This window comes from Eleginops maclovinus, chromosome 11 (genome assembly GCF_036324505.1).
Source record: "Eleginops maclovinus isolate JMC-PN-2008 ecotype Puerto Natales chromosome 11, JC_Emac_rtc_rv5, whole genome shotgun sequence".
NCBI classification, from domain to species: Eukaryota; Metazoa; Chordata; class Actinopteri; order Perciformes; family Eleginopidae; genus Eleginops; species Eleginops maclovinus.
In genome coordinates this window covers 178253-199921 of record NC_086359.1, presented here as the reverse complement: position 1 = coordinate 199921, position 21669 = coordinate 178253, and the positions used below count along the sequence as shown (strand labels likewise).

The following is a 21669-nucleotide window of genomic DNA, read 5'->3' as shown; positions in this document are numbered from 1 at the left end:
ATCAACCACAGGTTGAACCTCATCCGATTTGTACAGAGCTGCAGGTATTCCTGATGGTCCCTGAAGGCAGCATCTCCCTGGTCCAATAGGATTCCTCCATTGGATTTTGGATTATGTCAGAAAATAGTCTCTGTGCCAAACAAACGTTTAGTTCAGCAGAATAATCTCCACATGTTAACACCGCTTTATGATTCCTGAAGAGCTAACATATGCTATAAAGGAACTACAGCATGTTAGCAGGCCAGAGCATTTAAAACACATTGTCACGGGGCATGACGCTTATTGCTGACTCATACCTGGGTTCAGGACTCATTCCTGCAGCGCTGCACATCTGATGGGTTCAGATCTCGAGCTGCCTGACAGACGATTCGACAACAACACCGGAAAGTTAGCATGAAGCTATCAGGGAGCTTATGTAATGCTAACCTGAAGCTTACGTGACACTAAAGTTGCTCTAACTTACGCTAACGTGATGCTAACATGGAGCTAACATGGAGCCAACATGGCGCTAACGTGGCAGACTGGACACCAGTGGACCAGCTAACTCTGACGCCTCCTTTGCTAACATGCTGATTCTATGCTACTCAGGATGATCGGCTCGTATTTAAATGTTTAGAAGAGATTAGGTATTAACGATGACATGCTGTGGTGAATATATATTCTGAATTAGCTGATCGTATTTAAAACAGCTCTCCCGATTATCGTTAAAGTTTCCCTTCCTGTTTAGTGAAATATTAGAGCTGCAGTTCCTGGTTCTGACCACTTGAGGAACCTACCTGTTCCCTCTACTGGGGTCCTGTCACATGGGACGGCAGGTAACTGGTTACCATGGTTACGGCTGTTCGCATGATGCATGATGGAGCAAGATGACGTATGCCAGAGTTTCTGCAGAATGATTTAAAACACGGGAAACATCGGAGAAAACAGATAACAGCAGTTTGAGAATATATATTAAAAAAAAAGAATAAGCGTTCAACAGAATTAATATCAGCTTTTAGAAAAAACCTGTTCACTGAAGTTTATTTATTGAGAAAAACTTTGATTCTCTGAAGACAGCTGCATGTGAGCCGCAGACAGACCAACAGCAGACAGCTGCATGTCAGCCGCAGACAGGCCGCCTGTCAGCCGCAGACAGCCGCCTGTCAGCCGCAGACAGCCGCCTGTCAGCCGCAGACAGCTGCATGTCAGCTGCAGACAGCTGCATGTCAGCCGCAGACAGGCCGCCTGTCAGCCGCAGACAGCTGCATGTCAGCTGCAGACAGCTGCATGTCAGCTGCAGACAGACCGGCCGCAGACAGCTGCATGTCAGCTGCAGACAGCTGCATGTCAGCTGCAGACAGACCGGCCGCAGACAGCTGCATGTCAGCCACAGACAGCATGGAAAAAGAGACGCTTATTTGAGTGAATGTTAGAAATATAAAAAATCTGCAATATATAACAGAAATGTGTTTAAGGAACAGAGGCTGAAATGCACAACTTGATCAAAGATGTCATGTAGATATGAAACCAAATAAACAGATAATACAATCTGCTATAAAAATTCATTCAGTTCAGCTGAAGAGGCTTTTATTGTGAAAATCTCCCTGCTGATGATGCTAACATGATGAGCAGCACGGTTTATTTTAAAGATAATTTTCCTCTAAAGAGTTAAACCTGCAGTCTGAAGCTTTAATGACCCTAATGATACACACACACACACACACACACACCACATACACACACACACCACTTTTTAATCAGCTCTACAGTTAAACACTGGACAGTTAAAAAAGGTGAAACCTCACAAAATGACGTGTGGGTGGGTGGGTGGGTGGGTGTGTGTGTGTGTGTGTGTGTGTGTGTGTGTGTGTGTGTGTGTGTGTGTGTGTGTGTGTGTGTGTGTGTGTGTGTGTGTGTGTGTGTGTGTGTGTGTGTTGGCATGCCTCATTTCCTGTCACAGAGACAGATTGAAAACAGACGCTCTCTCTGAGTCAAGACCAAGGTTTCCACTCGCCTGAAGAAGAAGAAGAAGAAGAAGAAGAGAATTGCAGGTTTGATTAAAAGTATTTTCTCTCTTCACCGTTCAGTGTTGTTTTTGCAGAAATACTGCAGTAAAAGTACCCAGTGTGCAGTATTAGTGAAAACTCTGGTTATAGATTCTTACTCATGCTGCATTCAGGTGCAAACTGTCTCCGTCTTCATTTACAGTTTCATCCTCATGTTTGTTTACTTTCCTCTCCAGCTTTACATGAATTATTATTTAAACTTAAGGCAGTGTTTGACTATTATTGTTATTATTTTATTGTAATAGTTCTTATTTTAGTAATTCAAGGGGTTATGTACTTTGATTTACTGCAGAGCTTTTATTTTGAAACACTGACAGAGTGTAGACGACCATCACTGGGAAAAAATGACATGTAAACAATAGATGAGATGAAATCCATTAAGAGTTACATCTTTGTCTCTACAGGTCCTTGACAGCTGCCAATCACCTGATGTGGACCAATCAGGAGAAAGGACACAACATGGAGGCATGACAGACAGGTGAGACAGGTGGAGGTGAGACAGAGTGCGTCTTTAGGTTTTGTATGGTGTAGTAAAGATGTAGTCTGTTCAGCACTGCAGTGAGATCCACCTTCAGGGTCCAACAGACAAAAAGAAGAAGCTGTAAACTGACCTACAAGACTGAACCCAGGGCAGACTTCACCAGCAAATACAGCCTGTTTGTTTTCTTCTTCGGTGGTTGCCTCACATTCCTAACAGCCAACCCCCCCCCACACACACACACACACACTGGAACAGCGTCTTCTCTGATTGGCCGACATCCCCAGGGAAACATTCTGGTTGGATGACTGGAAAGTTTTAGCAGAGGATAGAAAACCCCAAAATCACAGGAATGTGTTTGGTCTGTCTGAGCCATCAGAGCTCATGAAACCACTGAAATGATTTTAACAGTCTCTAAAGTCTTTCAGAATAAAAGCCTTTCAGCGAGGCTGGTACAGTCAATAGTTGCTAATTGAAATCTCTCCTGACTGGTCACAGACTTTTATTTTGAAATCTCTCCCGACTGGTCACAGACTTAATTTTGAAATCTCTCCTGACTGATTACAAACCTTTATTTTGAAATCTCTTCTGACTGATTACAAACCTTTATTTTGAAATCTCTTCTGACTGATTACAAACCTTTATTTTGAAATCTCTCCCGACTGGTCACAGACTTAATTTTGAAATCTCTCCTGACTGATTACAAACCTTTATTTTGAAATCTCTTCTGACTGGTTACAAACCTTTATTTTGAAATCTCTCCTGACCGGTGGTTTTAGACTTTTATTTTGAAATCTCTCCTGACTGGTTACAAACCTTTATTTTGAAATCTCTCCCGACTGGTTACAAACCTTTATTTTGAAATCTCTCCTGACCGGTGGTTTTAGACTTTTATTTTGAAATCTCTCCTGTCTAGTTACAGCCTTTTATTTTGAAATGTCTCCTGACTGGTTACAAACCTTTATTTTGAAATCTCTCCCGACTGGTTACAAACCTTTATTTTGAAATCTCTCCTGACCGGTGGTTTTAGACTTTTATTTTGAAATCTCTCCTGTCTAGTTACAGCCTTTTATTTTGAAATGTCTCCTGACTGGTTACAAACCTTTATTTTGAAATCTCTCCTGACTGGTTACAAACCTTTATTTTGAAATCTCTCCCGACTGGTTACAAACCTTTATTTTGAAATCTCTCCTGACCGGTGGTTTTAGCCTTTTATTTTGAAATGTCTCCTGACTAGTTACAGCCTTTTATTTTGAAATGTCTCCTGACTGGTTACAAACCTTTATTTTGAAATCTCTCCTCTTGTCAGGTTCAGCAGCCACGATGGCGTCCACCAAAAGACTAACAAGACTTTTGAACCTGCTGCACTTCCTGTTGGGTGGGTAAAATGTAGACTGATACCTGTCTGTCTTTTTACCTGTATGTCTATCTGTCTTTCTGTTTACCTGTCTGTCTACCACGCTGTTTGCAGGTGTGTTCATGGTTCCAGCCTTCTTGTCTCTGGAGCTGCTTCCTTCAGCCAATCGAGTTCTACTCAACAACAGCTCCAACTACAGCGTGGTGGGTAAACCGGTCTGTCTCTCTGCAGGTACAGTCAGGTACCTGTGTGTCTCTGCAGGTACCTGTCCGTCTCTCTGCCGGTGCGTCCAGGTACCTGTCTGTCTCTACAGGTCTGTTGAGGTACCTGTCTGTCTCTGAAGGTACCTGTCTGTCTCTCTGCCGGTGCGTTCAGGTACCTGTCTGTTTCTACAGGTCTGTTCAGGTACCTGTCTGTCTCTGAAGGTACCTGTCTGTCACTGCAGGTGTGTTCAGGTACCTGTCCGTCTCTCTGCCGGTGCATTCAGGTACCTGTCTGTCTCTCTGCAGGTGTGTTCAGGTACCTATCTGTCTCTGCAGGTGTGTTCAGGTATCCTTCTGTCTCTGCAGGTGTGTTCTGGGTGGAGTCAGGTGACCTGGCTGTTACCGGGGCAGTCTGATGGGGGCGGGGTTGCTGTGGAGAACCTGGGGTCAAGCAGCATCCTGCGGCTCCTGAATGCCTCCTGGACGGATTCAGGTAGATACACATGTGAGGAGGCAGGGTCTCCTGAGAGGAGACAGGTGGACGTATTCATACCTGGCACAGGTGAGTATATGAATGTAGCCCCGCCCCTTTCCCACTTCCTGTTTATATTAAACTATACTGGTGATGTAAACTGTTATGAGGTATAACGCGTTTCTCTGGAGAGTAGTAACCCACTAACTGGAAGCTCCTTATCCCCCCTCAGGACCGGAGGAATGGTTTGTCCCACGGGACACGGGCGTAGTGATGAAGCTGGGGGTGGAGGACACCATCCCCTGTGTGGTCTCCGACCCCCGGCTCAGCGTCTCGCTATACGAGCGTCCCGGCAGGACCCCCATCACCACGGCAACATATGAGCCGGGGCGGGGCTTCACCGGGAAACTCAACGACACATCATACATCTGCTCCGCCACCAGGGGTGGGCTGGAGACAGAGAGCCAGGTGTACTACGTTTTCAGCATCGTAGGTGAGACAGCTCTGTCTGTCTGTCTGTCTGTCTGTCTGTCTGTCTGTCCTCACTCCATGTTCTGTATTGTGGAGTGAGTGAAGGCAGGACGTCTTTTTTCTTTAACCTGTCTGTCTCCACCAGTCTGTCTTTCAGTCCCTCAGCAGGTGGAGGTGTACCTGTCTCACTAAGTGTCTGTCTCTCAGTCCCTCAGCAGGTGGAGGTGTTGCTGTCTGTCTCCCACTCGGTGGTGAAGGTGGGTGAGTCTCTGATGGTGAACTGCACCGTGAGAGACATCGACATGGTCTTCTTCACCTGGGACTTCCCCCGCAGACAGGTAGCCGCCTGTCTATCGTCTGTCTGTCCATCTGTCTCTCTGCCTGCCTGTCTGTCTGTGTCGACATGTGTTTAAAGCTGTCACTGGTCTTTCAGGAGGTGGAGCCTCTGACTGACTTCCTGCCCAATCAGATCCGCTCCTTTGTTAACATCTCTGCAGCAACAGTGGAAGATTCAGGTATGTGCCTGACAGACTGCACTGAGGGAGCCGGAGACACACTGTGTTACTGTGTGTGTGTGTGTGTGTGTGTGTGTTTGTGTGTGTGTGTGTTTCCTGCAGGTGTGTATGTGTGTGAGGTTCAGGAGACGTTGCACGGACGAACTGCAAAGAAGAACGTCACCATTACAGTGCTAGGTCTGTACACCCCCCCACAGCCCTCCCCCCACACACACACATACACACACATTCCCATACACCCCCCACACACACACTGACTGTGTCTCTCTCTCAGAGCGGGGGTACGTGCTGCTGTGGCCCTCAGGTGAGACTCACCTGTCGACCCTCCTGCATCACACGGTGACGCTCCGTGTGGAGGCCGACGCCCACCCCCCCCCCACTGTACTGTGGACCAAAGACAACAACACTGTCGCCAAGGAAACCAACGCAGTCACCACCACACACCTGACAGGAAGCAGGTACAGTATGTGTGGATGTCATGCTGCAGGTATGTGATGATATCATGCTGCAGGTATGTGATGATGTCATGCTGCAGGTATGTGATGATGTCGTGCTGCAGGTATGTGATGATGTCGTGCTGCAGGTATGTGATGATGTCATACTGCAGGTATGTGATGATGTTGTGCGATGATGTCATGCTGCAGGTATGTGAGCACGCTGATGCTGGTTCGAGTCCGACTGGATCAGACAGGAAGTTACACGGCGAGTGTTTCCAACGAAGACGAAGTAGAGGAGGTTGTCTTCAACCTGGAGGTCAAAGGTCAGACAGAGAGACAGTTAGTTTACCTGTGTGTGTGTGTATATGTGTTTACCTGTGTGTATGTGTGTGTGTGTGTGTGTGTGTGTGTGTGTGTGTGTGTGTGTGCAGCACCCCCCAGGATAACTTGTCTGGTGGAGGCCAGTAGTAAGGAGATGCTGTGTGTCACTGAGGGTGCTCCGCCCCCCAACATCACCTGGTACACCTGTCACAGCTCACAAAGGTAAACACACACACACACACACACACACACACACACACACACACACACACACACACACACACACACACACACACACACACACACACACACACACAGCCACTTTTCATAACCAGGTTGCAATGGTAATGTGTTTGCCTCCTGCAGGTGCAGTAACGTGACTGGCGGCTGGTGGAGCCAATCAGCAGTCTCCCAGGGCAACGTCACCGAGGAGAGAGGCATCACCACGGTAACCAGAGACACCTTCAGACTGATGTCATCATGGAGAGGGTGACTGACAGCTATGTGTGTGTGTGTGTATTACCTGTGCAGGTGCGCAGTGTGTTGAGTCTGCAGAGTCTCACCTCGGTGTCAGCTGTTCGCTGCGAGGCTCGAAACTCTGTAGGACGCCGGGCCAGAGACCGCAGCGTCCCCCCCACCTGTACGTACTGCTGCGTACTACTGTGTACTGCTGCATACTACTGTGTACTGCTGCGTACTGCTGTGTACTGCTGTGTACTAGTGTGTACTGCTGCGTACTGCTGTGTACTGCTGCGTACTGCTGCGTACTACAGTGTACTGCTGCGTACTGCTGCATACCGCTGCTGTGTACTACTGTGTACTGGTGTGTACTGCTGCGTACTACTGTGTACTGCTGTGTACTGCTGCATACCGCTGCTGTGTACTACTGTGTACTGCTGTGTACTGCTGCGTACTGCTGCGTACTGCTGCGTACTACTGTGTACTGCTGCGTACTGCTGCGTACTGCTGCGTACTACTGTGTACTGCTGCATACCGCTGCTGTGTACTGCTGTGTACTGCTGCGTACTGCTGCGTACTGCTGCATACCGCTGCTGTGCACTGCTGTGTACTGCTGCGTACTGCTGCGTACTGCTGCGTACTGCTGCATACCGCTGCTGTGTACTGCTGTGTACTGCTGCGTACTGCTGCGTACTGCTGCGTACTACTGCGTACTGCTGCGTACTGCTGCGTACTGCTGCGTACTGCTGCGTACTACTGTGTACTGCTGCATACCGCTGCTGTGTACTGCTGCGTACTGCTGCGTACTGCTGCATACCGCTGCTGTGTACTGCTGTGTACTGCTGCGTACTGCTGCGTACTGCTGCATACCGCTGCTGTGCACTGCTGTGTACTGCTGTGTACTGCTGCATACCACTGCTGCGTACTGCTGTGTACTGCTGCGTACTGCTGTGTACTGCTGCGTACTACTGTGTACTGCTGCGTACTGCTGTGTACTGCTGCGTACTACTGTGTACTGCTGCATACTACTGTGTACTGCTGCGTACTGCTGTGTACTGCTGCGTACTGCTGTGTACTGCTGCGTACTGCTGTGTACTGCTGCGTACTACTGGGTACTGCTGCGTACTACTGTGTACTGCTGCGTACTGCTGTGTACTGCTGTGTACTGCTGCGTACCGCTGCTGCGTACTGCTGTGTACTGCTGTGTACTGCTGTGTACTGCTGCGTACCGCTGCTGCGTACCACTGCTGTGTTCTGCTGCGTACTGCTGCGTACTACTGCGTACTACTGCGTACTACTGCGTACTACTGCGTACTGCTGCGTACTACTGCATACCGCTGCTGCGTACCACTGCTGCGTACTGCTGTGTACTGCTGCGTACTGCTGTGTACTACTGCGTACTGCTGCGTACTACTGCATACCGCTGCTGCGTACCACTGCTGCGTACTACTGCGTACTGCTGCGTACTACTGCGTACTGCTGCTTACTGCTGTGTACTGCTGCGTACTACTGCATACCGCTGCTGCGTACCACTGCTGCGTACTACTGCGTACTGCTGCGTACTGCTGTGTACTGCTGCGTACTACTGCATACCGCTGCTGCGTACCACTGCTGCGTACTGCTGCGTACTGCTGCGTACTACTGCATACCGCTGCTGCGTACCACTGCTGCGTACTACTGCGTACTGCTGCGTACTGCTGTGTACTGCTGTGTACTGCTGCGTACTACTGCGTACTACTGCGTACTGCTGCGTACTACTGCATACCGCTGCTGCGTACCACTGCTGCGTACTGCTGCGTACTGCTGCGTACTACTGCGTACTGCTGCGTACTACTGCATACCGCTGCTGCGTACCACTGCTGCGTACTGCTGCGTACTACTGCATACCGCTGCTGCGTACCACTGCTGCGTACTGCTGTGTACTGCTGCGTACTGCTGTGTACTGCTGCGTACTACTGCATACCGCTGCTGCGTACCACTGCTGCGTACTACTGCGTACTGCTGCGTACTGCTGTGTACTGCTGCGTACTACTGCATACCGCTGCTGCGTACCACTGCTGCGTACTGCTGTGTACTGCTGCGTACTACTGCGTACTGCTGTGTACTGCTGCGTACTACTGCATACCGCTGCTGCGCACCACTGCTGCGTAATGCTGTGTACTGCTGCGTACTGCTGCGTACTGCTGTGTACTGCTGCGTACTACTGCATACCGCTGCTGCGTACCACTGCTGCGTACTACTGCGTACTGCTGCGTACTGCTGCGTACTACTGCATACCGCTGCTGCGTACCACTGCTGCGTACTGCTGTGTACTGCTGCGTACTACTGCGTACTGCTGCGTACTACTGCATACCGCTGCTGCGTACCACTGCTGCGTACTACTGCGTACTGCTGCGTACTGCTGTGTACTGCTGCGTACTACTGCATACCGCTGCTGCGTACCACTGCTGCGTACTGCTGTGTACTGCTGCGTACTGCTGCGTACTACTGCATACCGCTGCTGCGTACCACTGCTGCGTACTACTGCGTCCTGCTGCGTACTGCTGTGTACTGCTGCGTACTGCTGCGTACTACTGCGTCCTGCTGCGTACTGCTGTGTACTGCTGCGTACTGCTGCGTACTACTGCGTCCTGCTGCGTACTGCTGTGTACTGCTGCGTACTGCTGCGTACTACTGTGTCCTGCTGTGTACTGACCACTTGTAAGCACCATACTGCAGTACTTCTGTGGAGATGTATCACTGTACATGTTGTCCTCCAGCTCTCCTGTCTCAGGTCCTGGTGCTGGCAGCAGTTCTGGTTCTGGTCCTCATTGCTGTCTTCTTCTTCATCATCCTCATCGTCCTCTGGAGAAAAGTCAGTATTCTGTTCTAGTATTATCAGTACTATGATACCGCAGTACCTCAGCGGTGACGTCACTTCTTCCTGTTCGGTAGAAACCGCGGTACCAGGTCTGCTGGAAGCTCATCGAGTCCGTGAGTCCGGACGGACTGCGGCACCGCTTCCTGGACCCCCAACAGCTGCCCTACCACTGCAGCTGGGAAATCCCCCGGGACAACGTGGTACTTGGTAATTCCCTAGTTGTCTGTCTGTCTGTCTGTCTGTCTGTCTGTCTGTCTGTCTGTCTGTCTGTCTGTCTGTCTGTCTGTCTGTCTGTCTGTCTGTCTGTCAACCTGTCTGTCTCTACCTGTCTGTCTACCCGTCTGTCTGCAGGTCAGGTGTTGGGTTCAGGCGCCTTCGGTTGTGTTGTTGAGGCGAGCATTTCTGACCTGATTCACTGTCATTCTACGACTAAAGTGGCCGTCAAGATGGTGGAGCGTATGTACCTGTCCGTCCGTCCGTCCGTCTGTCCATCTGATTACTACGATTGTAAATTGTTGTGGGTGTGTGTGTGTGTGTGTGTGTGCAGGGCGCAGTGGGGTCCAGTCTCTGATGTCGGAGCTGAAGGTCCTGGTTCACCTCGGTCCTCACCTGAACGTGGTCAACCTGCTAGGGGCGTGCACGAGAGGAGGTGTGCACAAATCCACATCACACACCCAGTCTGGGGGGGTTACTGAATGACCTGTCTGCCTGTCTGTCTCTCCAGGACCTGTCTATCTGATCACTGAGTTTGGTCATCATGGAGACCTGGAGAACTTCCTGCAAAGGAACAAACACACCTTCCTGCAGAGCGACACACACACCAAGAGGTTTCACAAACACACGCACATATGGGGTCAGAACCATTCGAACCTGGGTCCACCGCATGGGGATCAAACACCAGAATATGGCTGCCTGCTCTACCCACTGAACTATACAACGGCCTACCAACACACTTGTATTTTCAATGCACACACAAATGTGTTCCGTTTCACATACACACCCGATTCATACTTCTGAATGTTTTCCATCTACAGCCAATCACATGAGCGCGCCCCCACGAGGGTATGGTTTCTTGCGTTCGTGACGTAGCGCTTCATATACGCATTCTGTGCTGTCGGGAGCTGACAGGTCAACTTCAACATGGCGACTAACACAAGTCTAGTGATAAGGGTCTCTGCGTCAGGCCTGGCGCCAGGATAAAATGACGGGTATTATTTTTATTGTTTTCTTCAGAAAATAAAGTAATTCAATGTACCCGTGCAAAAAGGCTGAACCATTAGAACATACGGTTTCAACATTTAAAACATCACAGAAAGCTAGAACAGCACCGGGCTAAATACAGTATCAAACAATCAACGTCAATGTAAATGTGACAAAGCGGCAGAAAGCAGAATTCCTACAGTTAAGTGGGACAGTGAAGTGCTCTCAGGTACCTGTGTGGGCGATCAAGAAGAGAGAGCGAGGTGCAGTTTACCCAGCAGAAGAAGAGAAACAGAACGACACATATATGAAGCGCTACCCTCGTGGGGGCGCGCTCACGTGATTGGCTTAGAATGGAGGAGACATCTGATTGGCTGTAGATGGAAAACATTACAAGTACGAATCGGGTGAGCGTCAGGGGAATCTCAAAAACCCACACAGGAGTGCACAGCGATCCATGCACAGAGCGGTGTGTGTATCAGAGATACACACGTTAAACTCTGTTCTGTATTTAGATCTTATTTACATGTACGTGAAACGGAACACATTTGAGTGTGCATTTGTGTATTATGAGACTGATCTGACTACACACACACACACACACACACACACACACACACACACACACACACACCTGTCTAATGTTTGCTCTGCAGTGACGGGGGCTACATGGATATGATCTCAGAGAGTGCTGAGTACATCGCCATGAAGGAGCTCAGCCAAGCCCACATCCCCCCCGCGGTGTACGAGGAGCCGTTCACACCGGCAGGTACACACTACACTGCGTACTACGAGTACACTGTGTAATACAAGTACTCTGTGTAATACGAGTACTCTGTGTAATACGAGTACTCTGTGTAATACGAGTACTCTGTGTAATACGAGTACTCTGTGTAATACGAGTACTCTGTGTAATACGAGTACTCTGTGTAATACGAGTACTCCGTGTAATATGAGTACTCTGTGTAATATGAGTACTCTGTGTAATACGAGTACTCTGTGTAATACAAGTACTCTGTGTAATATGAGTACTCTGTGTAATACGAGTACTCTGTGTAATACAAGTACTCTGTGTAATACGAGTACCCTACGAGTACTCTGTGTAATACGAGTACTCTGTGTAATACGAGTACTCTGTGTAATACGAGTACTCTGTGTAATACGAGTACTCTGTGTAATACGAGTACCCTACGAGTACTCTGTGTAATACGAGTACTCTGTGTAATACGAGTACTCTGTGTAATATGAGTACTCTGTGTAATACGAGTACTCTGTGTAATACGAGTACTCTGTGTAATACGAGTACTCTGTGTAATACGAGTACTCTGTGTAATACGAGTACCCTACGAGTACTCTGTGTAATACGAGTACTCTGTGTAATACAAGTACCCTACGAGTACTCTGTGTAATACGAGTACTCTGTGTAATACGAGTACTCTGTGTAATACGAGTACTCTGTGTAATACGAGTACTCTGTGTAATACGAGTACCCTACGAGTACTCTGTGTAATACGAGTACTCTGTGTAATACGAGTACTCTGTGTAATATGAGTACCCTACGAGTACTCTGTGTAATACGAGTACTCTGTGTAATACGAGTACTCTGTGTAATACAAGTACCCTACGAGTACTCTGTGTAATACGAGTACTCTGTGTAATACGAGTACTCTGTGTAATACGAGTACTCTGTGTAATACAAGTACTCTGTGTAATACGAGTACTCTGTGTAATACGAGTACTCTGTGTAATACAAGTACCCTACGAGTACTCTGTGTAATACGAGTACTCTGTGTAATACGAGTACTCTGTGTAATACGAGTACTCTGTGTAATATGAGTACCCTACGAGTACTCTGTGTAATACGAGTACTCTGTGTAATACGAGTACTCTGTGTAATACGAGTACCCTACGAGTACTCTGTGTAATACGAGTACTCTGTGTAATACAAGTATTCTGTGTAATAAAAGTACCCTACGAGTACTCTGTGTAATACGAGTACTCTGTGTAATACAAGTACCCTACGAGTACTCTGTGTAATACGAGTACTCTGTGTAATACGAGTACTCTGTGTAATATGAGTACTCTGTGTAATACGAGTACTCTGTGTAATACAAGTACTCTGTGTAATATGAGTGTAATACGAGTACTCTGTGTAATACGAGTACTCTGTGTAATATGAATACACTGTGTAATACGAGTACTCTGTGTAATACAAGTACTCTGTGTAATATGAGTGTAATACGAGTACTCTGTGTAATACGAGTACTCTGTGTAATACGAGTACTCTGTGTAATACGAGTGTAATACGAGTACTCTGTGTAATACGAGTACTCTGTGTAATACGAGTACTCTGTGTAATACGAGTACTCTGTGTAATACGAGTACCCTGTGTAATACGAGTACTCTGTGTAATACGAGTACTCTGTGTAATACGAGTACCCTGTGTAATACGAGTACTCTGTGTAATACGAGTACTCTGTGTAATACGAGTACTCTGTGTAATACGAGTGTAATACGAGTACTCTGTGTAATACGAGTGTAATACGAGTACTCTGTGTAATACGAGTGTAATACGAGTACTCTGTGTAATACGAGTACTCTGTGTAATACGAGTACTCTGTGTAATACGAGTACTCTGTGTAATACGAGTACTCTGTGTAATACGAGCACCCTGTGTAATACGAGTACTCTGTGTAATACGAGTACCCTGTGTAATACGAGTACTCTGTGTAATACGAGTACTCTGTGTAATACGAGTACTCTGTGTAATACGAGTACTCTGTGTAATACGAGTACTCTGTGTAATACAAGTACCCTACGAGTACTCTGTGTAATACGAGTACTCTGTGTAATACGAGTACTCTGTGTAATACGAGTACTCTGTGTAATACAAGTACCCTACGAGTACTCTGTGTAATACGAGTACTCTGTGTAATACAAGTACCCTACGAGTACTCTGTGTAATACGAGTACTCTGTGTAATACGAGTACTCTGTGTAATACAAGTACCCTACGAGTACTCTGTGTAATACGAGTACTCTGTGTAATACAAGTACCCTACGAGTACTCTGTGTAATACGAGTACTCTGTGTAATACGAGTACTCTGTGTAATACAAGTACCCTACGAGTACTCTGTGTAATACGAGTACTCTGTGTAATACAAGTACCCTACGAGTACTCTGTGTAATACGAGTACTCTGTGTAATACGAGTACTCTGTGTAATATGAGTACTCTGTGTAATACGAGTACTCTGTGTAATATGAGTGTAATACGAGTACTCTGTGTAATACGAGTACTCTGTGTAATACGAGTACTCTGTGTAATATGAGTGTAATACGAGTACTCTGTGTAATACGAGTACTCTGTGTAATACGAGTACTCTGTGTAATACGAGTACTCTGTGTAATACAAGTACTCTGTGTAATATGAGTGTAATACGAGTACTCTGTGTAATACGAGTACTCTGTGTAATACGAGTACTCTGTGTAATACGAGGGTAATACGAGTACTCTGTGTAATACGAGTACTCTGTGTAATACGAGTACCCTACGAGTACTCTGTGTAATACGAGTACTCTGTGTAATACGAGTACTCTGTGTAATACGAGTACTCTGTGTAATACGAGTACCCTGTGTAATACGAGTACTCTGTGTAATACGAGTACCCTGTGTAATACGAGTACTCTGTGTAATACGAGTACTCTGTGTAATACGAGTACCCTGTGTAATACGAGTACTCTGTGTAATACGAGTACTCTGTGTAATACGAGTACTCTGTGTAATACGAGTACCCTGTGTAATACGAGTACTCTGTGTAATACGAGTACCCTGTGTAATACGAGTACTCTGTGTAATACGAGTACTCTGTGTAATACGAGTGTAATACGAGTACTCTGTGTAATACGAGTACTCTGTGTAATACGAGTACCCTACGAGTACTCTGTGTAATACGAGTACTCTGTGTAATACGAGTACCCTGTGTAATACGAGTACTCTGTGTAATACGAGTACTCTGTGTAATACGAGTACTCTGTGTAATACGAGTACTCTGTGTAATACGAGTACCCTGTGTAATACGAGTACTCTGTGTAATACGAGTACTCTGTGTAATACGAGTACTCTGTGTAATACGAGTACTCTGTGTAATACGAGTACCCTGTGTAATACGAGTACTCTGTGTAATACGAGTACCCTGTGTAATACGAGTACTCTGTGTAATACGAGTACTCTGTGTACAGTAATACATGTCGTTGTGATTGTCGACCGCTCCCTAGACCATCACAGACAGTGTGTTGGAGCGCTAGCCAATAGGAGCATGAGTTCCATAGCAATGTCATGATTGAGACCAGCCTGTATAATAGAGGGGTGAATACCTGTACAGGTGAGGTTGTTCTCAGGTGAGGTTGTTCTCAAGTGCATGAGGTGAGGTTGTTCTCGGGTGAGGTTGTTCTCAGGTGAGGTTGTTCTCAGGTGAGGTTGTTCTCAGGTGAGGTTGTTCTCAGGTGAGGTTGTTCTCAGGTAAGGTTGTTCTCAAGTGCATGAGGTGAGGTTGTTCTCAGGTGAGGTTGTTCTCAGGTGAGGTTGTTCTCAGGTGAGGTTGTTCTCAGGTGAGGTTGTTCTCAGGTAAGGTTGTTCTCAGGTGCATGAGGTAAGGTTGTTCTCAGGTGCATGAGGTGAGGTTGTTCTCAGGTGAGGTTGTTCTCAGGTGAGGTTGTTCTCAGGTGAGGTTGTTCTCAGGTGAGGTTGTTCTCAGGTGAGGTTGTTCTCGGGTGAGGTTGTTCTCAGGTGAGGTTGTTCTCGGGTGAGGTGATGTTGTTCTCAGGTGAGGTTGTTCTCAGGTGAGGTTGTTCTCAGGTGAGGTTGTTCTCGGGTGAGGTTGTTCTCAGGTGAGGTTGTTCTCAGGTGAGGTTGTTCTCAGGTGAGGTTGTTCTCGGGTGAGGTGATGTTGTTCTCAGGTGAGGTTGTTCTCAGGTGAGGTTGTTCTCAGGTGAGGTTGTTCTCAGGTGAGGTTGTTCTCGGGTGAGGTGATGTTGTTCTCAGGTGAGGTTGTTCTCAGGTGAGGTTGTTCTCAGGTGAGGTTGTTCTCGGGTGAGGTGATGTTGTTCTCAGGTGAGGTTGTTCTCGGGTGAGGTTGTTCTCAGGTGAGGTTGTTCTCAGGTGAGGTTGTTCTCAGGTGAGGTTGTTCTCAGGTGCATGAGGTGAGGTTGTTCTCAGGTGAGGTTGTTCTCAGGTGAGGTTGTTCTCAGGTGAGGTTGTTCTCAGGTGAGGTTATTCTCAGGTGAGGTTGTTCTCAGGTGAGGTTGTTCTCAGGTGAGGTTGTTCTCGGGTGAGGTGAGGTTGTTCTCAGGTGAGGTTGTTCTCAGGTGCATGAGGTGAGGTTGTTCTCAGGTGAGGTGAGGTTGTTCTCAGGTGAGGTTGTTCTCAGGTGAGGTTGTTCTCGGGTGAGGTTGTTCTCGGGTGAGGTTGTTCTCGGGTGAGGTGAGGTTGTTCTCAGGTGAGGTTGTTCTCAGGTGAGGTTGTTCTCAGGTGCATGAGGTGAGGTTGTTCTCAGGTGAGGTGAGGTTCTCAGGTGAGGTGAGGTTGTTCTCAGGTGAGGTGAGGTTCTCAGGTGAGGTGAGGTTGTTCTCAGGTGAGGTGAGGTTCTCAGGTGAGGTGAGGTTGTTCTCAGGTGCATGAGGTGAGGTTGTTCTCGGGTGAGGTGAGGTTGTTTTCAGGTGAGGTTGTTCTCGGGTGAGGTTGTTCTCAGGTGAGGTTGTTCTCGGGTGAGGTGAGGTTGTTCTCAGGTGAGGTTGTTCTCAGGTGAGGTTGTTCTCAGGTGAGGTTATTCTCAGGTGAGGTGAGGTGAGGTTGTTCTCAGGTGAGGTTATTCTCAGGTGAGGTGAGGTGAGGTTGTTCTCGGGTGAGGTGAGGTTGTTCTCAGGTGAGGTTGTTCTCAGGTGAGGTTGTTCTCAGGTGAGGTTATTCTCAGGTGAGGTGAGGTGATGTTGTTCTCAGGTGAGGTGAGGTTGTTCTCAGGTGAGGTGATGTTCTCAGGTGAGGTTGTTCTCAGGTGAGGTGAGGTGAGGTTGTTCTCAGGTGAGGTGAGGTTGTTCTCAGGTGGGGTGAGGTTGTTCTCAGGTGAGGTGATGTTGTTCTCAGGTGAGGTTGTTCTCAGGTGAGGTTGTTCTCAGGTGAGGTTATTCTCAGGTGATGCGTTCAGAGAGCACAGGAGGGTTGGTGTTCTCACAGACCCTCAGGCTGATGGTCTCCTTGCCTTGGTATTAAATAAAGATGCTGGTTGTCTTTCAGGACAGCAGGAGGCACTGTCTCCCCCCCTCAGCGACTCCCCACTCCTCAGCGTCAGCGACCTCCTCGGCTTCTCCTTCCAGATCGCCCAGGCCATGGACTTCCTGTCCTCCAGAAATGTACGGTCAGCAAATTAAACTGCAAAATTCACATTCTGCTTCATGATGTGTTTCAACAGAAGCAAGTCTTTAGGGGGCTCCTCCAGGCCCCCAGAGGAGAGCACTCATGAGGCTGCTTTATGCTAATGTGCGTTGCTATGGAACCACGCTTCAAGACCCTTCTGCCCGAGCATGAATAAAGCAATGTGTGTTTGTTTCAGTGCATCCACAGCGACCTGGCAGCCAGGAACATTCTGGTCTGCGAGGGTAAGCTGCTGAAGGTCTGTGATTTCGGTCTGGCCAGAGATCTGATGAAGGACCAGGACTACATCGCCAGAGGAAGCGTGAGGAACATCATTATCTATCGTCTATACCTGAAACCCTGAAGCACATTGACCCGGTCCTCTGCTTCCAGAGCTTCCTGCCTGTGAAGTGGATGCCTCCGGAGAGCATCTTCCAGAACATCTACAGCTGCCAGAGCGACGTCTGGTCCTACGGGATCCTGCTGTGGGAGGTCTTCTCTCTGGGTAAACCAGGACAACACACTGGGAAAATAAGTGTCAAAATGTTCCCCAAAATGTCTAAAAAACAATTAGGAAAGGTCCAAACCAAAGCTCTGTTAATGAGAAGACCTGAGGAAGACATTGAGGAAGAATAGATAAAAGGTGTGAGGTCATCCTGTAAGCAGTCTGTTACCGCTGTGTTTCAGGAGCCAGGCCGTATCCCGATCTGCCGATGACTCGGGAGTTTTACTCGGCTCTGAAGCGGGGCTACAGGATGAGCCGACCCGACCACGCTCCTCTCAACATGTACCATCAGACCTACCCTTCAGCTCACAATCACTGCACACCTCATAAAGCTCAGCTGATGTCACTTCCTGTCTCTCTCCAGGTACGACCTGATGAAGATGTGCTGGGCGGAGAGTCCTAAATCCAGACCCTCCTTTTCCTCGCTGGTGGTTTCTGTGGGGGACCTGCTGACTGAGGACTACAGGAAGGTAATCCTAGACTTATCCTGATCTGTGGTCAGTCTCCAATAGGGTTGGGTATCGGTTGGGTTTTATCCGATACCGGTGCCTACTCGTATTTTTGAAATGGTTCCGGTGCCGAAACGGTTCTCGAACCGGTACTTAAAAAAACGAAAACGCACACACGTTGTCAAAAAACAATACCCTTTTATTCCCAGGGCCAAATTGAACACAGTATTAACTTAAACCTTTAAACAATATAAATACAAGTAACATGTAGTAATAAATACACCAATATAGAGAGGCTGGGACTCTCTGCCATTAGTCCGACACTGGCTGCTGCCGTTGAAGTGCTTGGCCTTTCGTCACGTAATTGATCAAACACGGTGATCGGCTTTTAAATAAACTCCATGCACCGTCAGATGTTTCATTCAATGAGAAGTGATACCTCCCTTGCATGCTATTGCTTAAGACATGTGTTGCATGTCGCAGAATCTGCATCCTTAGATGTGAAATGAAGCCGAACCTTGGAGCGTTTTACTTTCGGCCTCTTTATTGATCCTCTCACTCAGTTCTGATCAACAAGCGTGCTGAGTAGCGGCACTGACGTCAGGTTCAACAACCTCAAGTTGACGCCGGAAAACCAGGGGGCAGTATAAAAAAAAAGGTCTGGCACCGAAATGTTTGTTCTTATCCGGTCTCGTTACTACCGTTTATGTCGGAACCGGTGCCCTATTGGCACCGCGTTTCGGGGCCCAACCCTAGTCTCCAAGCAGGACGTCAGCTTCCTGTTGTGTTTCAGCGTTACCTGCAGCTGACGGAGTACTTCCAGTCCGGAGAGAGTCCAGCTGTAGTCAGATCCAGACGGAGTTCACCGGGCGCTGATGGAGGTCAGATGGACCCTCTGGGGGATCTGGGTTAATGCTATTTATTACCCTAATAATCAATTTATTTTTAATGCTCACCCTACCTTGTGTTGTTTACAGGAAGCCCCGCTGCTCATGTGTTAGGGGCAGGGCCAGAGGAGGCAGGCTCCTCCCACACAACCTACATCCTCCCCATCACTGACGTCACCATAGAAACCAGTGGGGGGGAAGTGCTGGACGCAGCCAGGTAACAGCAGATTACACAGGTAGATGCTGGGGGTCTCTGATCAGACAAGTTCAGCTCAGAGACCCAACCGGGGGTGCCATCACATCTGTAGATACTTCCTGTGTCATCACCCTCTGTCTGAAACCAGATCCCAGTCTGCACTGATTGGTTAGCAGGCCGGCTCTGTTGTGATTGGTCAACTTGCTTAGAGACGTCCCACCCCTTAGCCTATCAATGTGTTCAAGCGCTGGCCAATTACCTAACCCGAAACGTCTCCTTCACTCAACGTTGAGAAAATGATTCATATTCAATACATGTTTTCTCTCTGCAGCCCTCAGCTGTCCAAGTCTCAGGACACACATGAAGGGACTTCACCTGAGGACAGACAGGGGGTGACATCAGCACCTGAGGACAGACCGGGGATGACAACAGCTCTTGAGGAAGAGGAGAGCTGTCTGTGATGCCTGAGCTGCCTTACAGTCAGGATGGAGGGCTTCATGAACCCAGGATCCCCTGCCAGACCGCACTGAGGGATGTAAAGCCTGTGTGTTTCACCCTCTGGTTATGTCAGGCTGCCTAACCTAAAGGCCCTGAGCAGCACTAATGTCTGTGAAGAGATCATGTGATCTGTGTGTCCTATCACCTGTGTGCTTCAAAGTGCTTCTAGACGTCTGGAATAAAATGTATTGAAGTCTAAAAACTTATTGAGTGTCACGTTGAACATGTTGAGAAACGGCTTCCTGTCTTCTTGTCGGACCGTCTGGAGAAGTGCTGAGTGTTAGAGAACTTGTCCTCACAGAGACTCTCACTTCCTCTTCCTCCAGTGTCCTGTTAGACATCCAAACACCAGAGAGCCCAGGGACACCAGAGAGACCAGAGACACACAGAGAGACCAGAGACACACAGAGACATTAGAGAGACCAGAAACATTAAAGAGACCAGAGAGACCAGAGACATTAGAGAGACCAGGGACCTTAGAGACACCAGAGAGACCAGAGACATTAGAGAGACCAGAGACATAAGAGATATTAGAGACACCAGGGACCTTAGAGACACCAGAGAGACCAGAAACATTAGAGACATTAGAGACACCAGGGACACCAGAGACACCAGAGAGACCAGAGACATTAGAGACATTAGAGACACCAGAGACATTAGAGAGACCAGAGACACCATGGACATCCGGGACACCAGGGACATTAGAGACACCAGAGAGACCAGACACATTAGAGAGACACAGAGAGACCAGAGACACACAGAGACATTAGAGAGACCAGAGACATTAGAGAGACCAGGGACATTAGAGACATCAGTGACACCAGAGACATTAGAGACACCAGAGAGACCAGAGACATTAGAGACACCAGAAAGACAAGCGACACCAGGGACACCAGAGAGACACAGAGACATTAGAGACACCACAGAGACTAGAGACATCAGAAACATTAGAGAAACCAGGGACATTAGAGACACCAGGGACATTAGAGACACCAGAGAGACCAGAGACATTAGAGACACCAGTGACACCAGAGAGACACAGAGACATTAGAGACACCACAGAGACTAGAGACATCAGAAACATTAGAGAAACCAGGGACATTAGAGACACCAGAAACATTAGAGACACCAGGGACATTAGAGATACCAGAGACATTAGAGACACCTGAAAGATCAGAGACACCAGAGACATTAGAGACACCAGAGAGACCAGAGACATTAGAGACACCAGGGACATTAGAGACACCAGAGACATTAGAGACACCAGAGCCACCAGATACATTAGAGACACCAGAGACATTAGAGACACCAGAGACATTAGAGACACCAGAGAGACCAGAGACATTAGAGACACCAGAGACATTAGAGACACCAGAGAGACCTGAGACATTAGAGAGACCAGAGACATTAGAGAGACCTGAGACATTAGAGAGACCAGAGACATTAGAGAGACCAGGGACATTAGAGACACCAGAGAACCCAGAGACATTAGAAACACCAGAGAGACAAGCGACACCAGGGACACCAGGGACATTAGAGACACCAGTGACACCAGAGAGACCAGAGACATTAGAGACACCAGAGCCACCAGAGACATTAGAGACACCAGAGAGACCAGAGACATTAGAGACACCAGAGACATTAGAGACACCAGAGACACCAGAGACATTAGAGACACTAGAGATATTAGAGACACCAGAGAGACCAGTGACATTAGAGACACCAGGGACACCAGGGACAGTAGAGACACCAGAGAGACCAGAGACATTAGAGAGACCAGAGACATTAGAGACACCAGAGACATTAGAGACACCAGAGACATTAGAGACGCCAGAGAGACCAGTGACATTAGAGACACCAGGGACACCAGGGACAGTAGAGACACCAGAGAGACCAGAGACATTAGAGAC

General features: G+C 47.9%; 1 protein-coding gene across 6 annotated transcripts; it reads left to right on the top strand.

The window, feature by feature from the left end:
• The first annotated feature begins 678 nt into the window (after positions 1-678).
• LOC134872060 (platelet-derived growth factor receptor beta-like) lies at positions 679-19964 on the top strand. 6 transcript variants are annotated; one of them, XM_063895164.1, is made up of 29 exons: positions 679-815; positions 1940-2030; positions 2450-2523; positions 3833-3901; positions 3995-4083; positions 4450-4645; positions 4788-5048; positions 5234-5364; positions 5460-5541; positions 5644-5718; positions 5816-5999; positions 6186-6301; positions 6410-6521; positions 6666-6747; positions 6831-6939; positions 9518-9612; positions 9693-9825; positions 9970-10074; positions 10166-10267; positions 10343-10445; positions 11475-11587; positions 17108-17223; positions 17424-17546; positions 17618-17729; positions 17912-18011; positions 18094-18199; positions 18972-19059; positions 19156-19282; positions 19593-19964. In XM_063895164.1, exons 4-29 carry the CDS (start codon positions 3847-3849, stop codon positions 19720-19722), a joined length of 3045 nt encoding a protein of 1014 aa, XP_063751234.1. In that variant the 5' UTR covers positions 679-815; positions 1940-2030; positions 2450-2523; positions 3833-3846; the 3' UTR covers positions 19723-19964. The 6 variants fall into 6 exon arrangements, 5 of the variants coding, with proteins under 5 accessions (XP_063751234.1, XP_063751235.1, XP_063751231.1 ...); XR_010166778.1 differs by lacking the exon at positions 18972-19059; XM_063895165.1 differs by lacking the exon at positions 9970-10074.
• The last annotated feature ends 1705 nt before the right edge of the window (positions 19965-21669 follow it).

Excerpts from the sequence above, each read along its gene's own strand:
- LOC134872060 (XM_063895161.1), top strand. The coding sequence starts at position 3,847 with ATGGCGTCCACCAAAAGACTAACAAGACTTTTGAACCTGCTGCACTTC. Across the intron at positions 4,646-4,787 it reads CGTATTCATACCTGGCACAG|GACCGGAGGAATGGTTTGTC; the intron begins GTGAGTATATGA and ends ATCCCCCCTCAG. Across the intron at positions 10,446-11,474 it reads AGCGACACACACACCAAGAG|TGACGGGGGCTACATGGATA; the intron begins GTTTCACAAACA and ends TTTGCTCTGCAG.